At 54.4% G+C, this 5,749-nt stretch overlaps 1 protein-coding gene across 1 annotated transcript; it reads right to left on the bottom strand.

The window, feature by feature from the left end:
* Nucleotides 1–285: 285 nt before the first annotated feature.
* On the bottom strand, nt 286–5,126 carry LOC102005537 (protein S100-A15A). The gene is made up of 3 exons (XM_005414601.2): nt 4,928–5,126; nt 3,644–3,857; nt 286–1,633 (listed from the first exon to the last, which is right to left on the bottom strand). Exons 2-3 carry the CDS (start codon nt 3,791–3,793, stop codon nt 1,457–1,459), a joined length of 327 nt encoding a protein of 108 aa, XP_005414658.1. The 5' UTR covers nt 3,794–3,857; nt 4,928–5,126; the 3' UTR covers nt 286–1,456.
* Nucleotides 5,127–5,749: the final 623 nt, after the last annotated feature.

Genomic DNA, 5,749 nt, shown 5'->3' with positions numbered 1-5,749 from the left:
TCCTGAGTTCAATCCCAGTTCCACCCCAGCCCCCAAAATAAAAGAAAAAAGAAGTTTGGTTCAGAGCATGAGTTCCCAGACCCATCCTCAGGAAAAACAGCCACAGAGATGGGCTCCTGGAGGCAGAGCCACCCCCTAAGGATTCTGTGTCAGATTCCAGGGCTCCTAGAGACAGGACAATGACACAGATCAGGCAGCGGCAGTTTTCGGGTGAGAGAGGCCAGGGGCAACAGGATTTAGATCATCGAGTCATGAACAGTTCAGAGTCAGGGGCAAGGCCCACATTCATCATCGTGTTTTATTAGTAATAACCAGACCCACCGGTTCCCTCCTTCAGGAAGCCTTCCTTGTTCACAATCTCCCAGGTTTCCCTCATTACTAATCCCATGACAGATGTCAACAGTTCCGCCCGCCTGGGTTGTTGCCTCCGGTCTTGTTTCCTTCTCCAACTCAGCAGCCACAAAACCTGACCTTCGGTCTTCCTGAGCATGGTGGCTCCCAGCCCAGACAACCGTGATACTCATGACCCACATCACCTTTCCGTCAGTTATCAACACCTGAAACTTCGATCGCATCTGTATCCCTGTTCTCGCTCAGTCTAAAGCTGAGATCTGAGACTTTGACGTTCTCACTTCCCTAATGTGGACTGCCTCCCTTCTGTTGCTGCCTGCAGCTACTGAGCTGGTCCTCACTGTCCTGTGCCCGGGCTGCACAGGAGCCACTGAAAGGGCCCAGTCTCTCCCTGTCAGGTCTGTTGCTGTGGCCCCCAGCTGGTTTCTGGAAGCACAGAGCTGATCACACCGCCCTGCCCCTTCCTTACACAAGTGCTCAGGATCCCACTATCTAAAGCCCACTGCTCAACTTTTGAGGACTTCCTTAGTCTGGCCCTGACCCACCCATTCACACTGAGTTCAAATATTCTCCTGGGACGTTAATTTCCAAGCAAACTTTTTATTGTGCCTGGGCATAGCACACTGGTCCCACTGTTTCCTCATTTGGAAATGCACCCTCCCCGCTTTCTTGCACTTCCCAGGCCCAGGCCAGTCCCTCTTGGTGCCAGTTCACTGAAGCTTGCTTCAGAGCAGAACACCTTCAAAAATGGGGTCCAGGCCCAGTGCAGCCCTGCTTGTGAGCCTCTGCTCCTATCCTGTGCATACAGGTGATGAATGAACAGTGACAGCACTGGTGAGGCCTGGCTTCCTTATCAGAGGGTCACCTGCCTGGGACAAGAGCCTCCTCTTCACAGTGAAAGCCAGAAGCCAACGCTGAGTCCCCCTGGAAATGGGTGTTCTCCAGGGTAGAGACCACTTCTCTTGAACTAATACCCAGAAACACATGTGACAGGGTCTGTACAGGTACACACACACACACACACACACACACAGCAGAGTCCTCCTGTTTGCTGCCCATGGCCAGGTCACACCTCTCCTGGGGACAGGCTCCATCTGCCTTCCCTCTAGTAGAGGTTGTGCTGGGCAGAGTAATGGGCACACAACTGCCGGTGGTACTGCAAGTGATAGTCCTTCACCAGCTTGCCCAGGATGTAGAGGAACTCGTCGAAGCAGATCTGGTTGTCCTTGTTCTTGTCTGCTGCCCGGAACAACTGTGCAATGTAGTAGGGCTCCTTCCGGCCCTGAGGAGAGGCACACAGTCACCCACCCACTCAGGCATGCAGCCCACCCACCAGGCCTTCACCCGCTGCTGGGATGGGAATGTAACAGCAGCACCGGGAAACAACTCTTCACTCAAATTACCAATAAATACATGCTGCAACACCGGCCTGAAGAGGCCTGGATGTGGTGGGTGTCTCAGGTCAGTGGAACAGAGTAACATAAGGGCAGAGACAGCCCTTGTACATAGCACAGATCCTGGGCTAACCGCACAGATCCTGAGCAGTGGTGAGAATCCTGGCCTCCTCACAAACACCTCCTGGCCATGGTCAGTGGCCATGGAAGCCTCACTGCTTGACTGTACAGCCTAGAGGGACCCCACGCCAGGCTCCTAAAGGCAGGGAGCTACCCCCATCCCAACATGGGGAGCTCCCCAAGGGCAGGCTCGTATCTGCATTCCCAGCCAGCACAGTCGTAGTCAGATGTCTGTGTGCTGTGGCATCCACCCAGGCATTGTTAATGACCCTCTACCCACAAGGAATGTACAATGAGAGAAAGGACAAAACCCAGAGCTCTGGAGCTGCCCAGGATGTCCTGGCCCTGATCTGGCCCTGAGGCTGAGGCTGGGGATGGTAGAGGAGGGGAAAGAGGAATCTGCGGTAGAAGGATAGCATAGCTATAGCACAGCATGGAGAAAGTCAGGGTTCAACCCACCCAGGAGGTAAAGCAGGTGAAGACCAGGTGAGTAGGGGAGGGCCCTGCGCAGTGGCAGGGAGCTGAGGTGCAGCAGGATTTGGCTGGTGGGCACGGCCATGCTCAGCCCCATGAGAAGCGCTTCAGAGAAGGAGTTGCTGCATCTGGAAGTATCTGGGCAGCAGGAGGGCAGCTCCTCATCCCTGCAGGCGATTCTCAGCTTCTCCCCTCGCTGCATATCCATGTGCAACTCCTATAATCCAGTTGCCTCCACAAAGCTAACTGACCAGAGAAGAGCGGGAGGCATTTTGTCTTGAGCAGGCTCTGGCCAGCTTCCCTCACTTTGAGCCAACTTCACAAGGCTTCCTACCTGTGTGCAGGTGTCTGTCCCTAAGGGCCCTGACCTGAGTGGGACTGAGCTCCACAGGTACAGGGCTGGGGCAGTAGGGGCCCAGCCCATGAACTTCCTCTGGAAGGGAAAGTTTCCTGGGACCAGGACTAACCGCAGTAATCTCCAGCCCTGGCTGCCCCTCTGAGCCTTCAGAAGGACCCACATAAACACAGGCAGCGCTGACCCTCCGCTTTTCCTCAAAACCAACTGGCAGAGACAAGAAATGCCCCCAAAATGCCTTTCTGGAATAGATTAGACTTGAGTCAGTGGCTGGACCTGATGTCCTTTGAAGATGACAGTCAAAGACCACTGGGCGGTGGACAGAGGGCAGAAGGCAGCACCCACAGACACTCGTGTGAGCTCGCCATCCCCAAGGAGCCTGCTGTGGACTGTGCTGATCGTTGAGAAGCTGTCAGCCTTGAAGTGGTGAACAGGTTGCCACCAGGTCTGAGGAACAGTCCTGGGAGCCGGTGGTAGGAGGGGAGGTTACCTCTGTCTGGCCTATAGCAGCCCCCATAGCCTCACTACACTCCCCAGGGCCTGTGCCAGAGGGGCAGAGGAAAGAGCTGGATCTCAGAGGCCTCGGAAAGGTGCCTAGGGTTTGAGGCAGAGTCATAGACTGAATGAACTCTGAGCAGAGGGGAGGGGCAGAACCTGTGCCCAGCAGGCAGGAAGGGCAGAGGAATAAACAAGCGGATGGCGAGGCAGAGTTTTAGGGATGAGCTGTGGTGGGGCTGGAGTGGAACAAAAAGCTTCAGGGGAGGCAAGGGGAAGACGTCAAGCTGGGCAGACCCTGTACTCCTCCCTCCCGCAGGTCGGAGATTCACATAGCAATCAGTCCCCTGTATTAACACCCAACTCACCCAACACTCACTTCCCTCCCCATCACCATCCTGTACAGGTCCCCGGTCCCCTGTTCACCCTCACTGTGACCGCAGACCCTGAGTACCAAGGTCTCCATGAAGTGGGGCACGTTGTCCATCAGCAGGGCTCCCAGCTCCTCCAGAGACAAGGTCTCCACATCCCCTCCACGGGCTGCATACTGGTGGTAGCAGTGGATGATATTGAAGAGGGACTCCTCCACTGGCGTGTCAGGCATGGCAGCTCGGCCCAGGGGGCAGAGCTGGGGGTGCGGGCGTGGAGCAGTGGGGACAGCAGAGTATCTGAGAAGAGACAGCAACACCTCCTCTAAGCCAGTCCACAGCAGGGTGGATGTTTCTCCCAGAACCTTCGGCCCATTTTGTCTCAGGTGCCATCACCCGGGCCATCTGTCCCCTTGCAGAGGGGACTCAAAGTCATTGCTCTGCAAGAAGCTGTCCTGTAGAATCTCAGGACACAGCCGTGTCCCTTCCCAGGGACTGAGGACCTTCTGGACCCAGGAGTTGTGTCCTCTCTTCCCCTCACCCTGAGTTCAGGCCTTAGCTGTAGTCGAGCGTAAGGAGAAACTCACTCCTCTCTAAACACTCAACAGAGTGTTTATGTTGTTTAACATGGAAATTTTTATATCCTTGAAAAGCCAGAATCGTTCTCAACAATAAACTGCTGGGACATTAAAATAATCATATTACCAAGGAAACTCGGGCCTGCACGTATGGTGCCATTTTCCTTCTAACTTCGCCGTGCAGACAGCACATCATCATGCACCATTACCTCACTGGGGGGCGCCTTTAGGGGCTGAGGCACCAGGAGAAGGCTTAGCACCCTGCAGCCTCCCGCAGCCTCTGTGCAGCACCCATCTTGTGTTCTGGTGCCAGGGCCTCCCCGCTCCTCTAGCTCCTCTCTTCCTACAGAGGTGGAGGTAAGAGCTCTCTTTTCAGAGTGTAGCTTTCCCCAGACCATGTGCAGGTCAGAATCACAACAGCTTCTGCTTCCACCTCACCCCACCCCCGGAGAAGCACGTTCTACCCCTCAGCATGGCCTTAAAAGGGAGGCACCAGTACCCCTGTTTTCTGAGGGGGAATGAAATCCCTTGACTTAAGGAATTTCCCAAGATCACGCAACTGATCTACCTAGAGTTGGACTAAAACCCATGTCTTTAGGAAAAAGTTCCAAGTCCTGATTTTCAGTTAAGATCCTAACCCCCTCCGGGGCCACAGTTGTGATGCTGAGACCCTCTATTCATGCTGCTCATGTTCTCCACTACAGGTAAGCTGCCCATGTCTGCTCTCTAGAATATGTACACACCCAACCCAGCCCACCTAGCACCCTGGGACGCTGGTGAAGGGGAACTGACCTGCCGCTGTCCAGCAAGGCTGCTCAGAATCCACAGTCCAGCCTGCACTTGATTGTGGAGATTCCCAAACTCAGGCCGGAGGCAGCTGTGTCCTACCTATCCCTGGTGCCTCCAGTGATGACAGCCAGGCTATGACTCCCTCCACAGGCTCCTCCGAAGCCCCACTGGAGCCTTGACTGCCTTCCTGATGATATCACGAAACTCGTCACTAAGATGAATACAGCTGGTTTCAGCGATGAAGCATCTGAGAAGCACAAAAGGGCTCATTATCCATCCTTGCCCCAGAGCTAGCTCATCCTGCCAGCTTTAGGGCTTGGGTGGGGTCAAGTACACACTTAGAAACATCTTTCTCTCATGTCCCCCATCCCAGATAGTGAACCTCCAAATTCTCCAGTCATGAATGCGTTCATGTATTCATTCAGCAACTATTTCTTGATTACCTGCAGTATGTCAGGTCCCCTACTGGGCAGAGTGTTTATGTTGTTCAACATGGAAATTTTTATATCCTTGAAAAGGCTCGCTATGCACACTGGCTGAGTGGTAATCTTTGCACCCAGCAAGGACACCTTCTGCCTGGGGAGTTGAGGAAGACTTCTGAGGGGTGGTGATTGTTGAGTCAGGACTTGAGCAGTTCTGGGCTGCAGTGAGGAACAGAGGACCAGGTGCTCCCGGCAGAGAAAACCACATGGGCAAAGACCTGGGGGCCTGGAGGGCTGAAAGAACATGGCTGAAAGAACAAGGGGTGGTGTCCACAGGGAGCACCAAGAACAGTTAGAGGACTCAGGGGTCCAGAGGCCCCATGGAAACAAAACCAAAGGGCCT

The sequence above is a fragment of the Chinchilla lanigera genome, unplaced genomic scaffold, assembly GCF_000276665.1.
Source record: "Chinchilla lanigera isolate Chin_1 unplaced genomic scaffold, ChiLan1.0 scaffold00191, whole genome shotgun sequence".
NCBI classification, from domain to species: domain Eukaryota; kingdom Metazoa; phylum Chordata; class Mammalia; order Rodentia; family Chinchillidae; genus Chinchilla; species Chinchilla lanigera.
The sequence above is the reverse complement of the archived record's forward strand: the minus strand, read 5'-3'. Positions and strand labels throughout refer to the sequence as shown.

Excerpts from the sequence above, each read along its gene's own strand:
- LOC102005537 (XM_005414601.2), bottom strand. The coding sequence starts at position 3,793 with ATGCCTGACACGCCAGTGGAGGAGTCCCTCTTCAATATCATCCACTGC. Across the intron at positions 1,634-3,643 it reads CCCACTTCATGGAGACCTTG|GGCCGGAAGGAGCCCTACTA; the intron begins GTACTCAGGGTC and ends GCCTCTCCTCAG.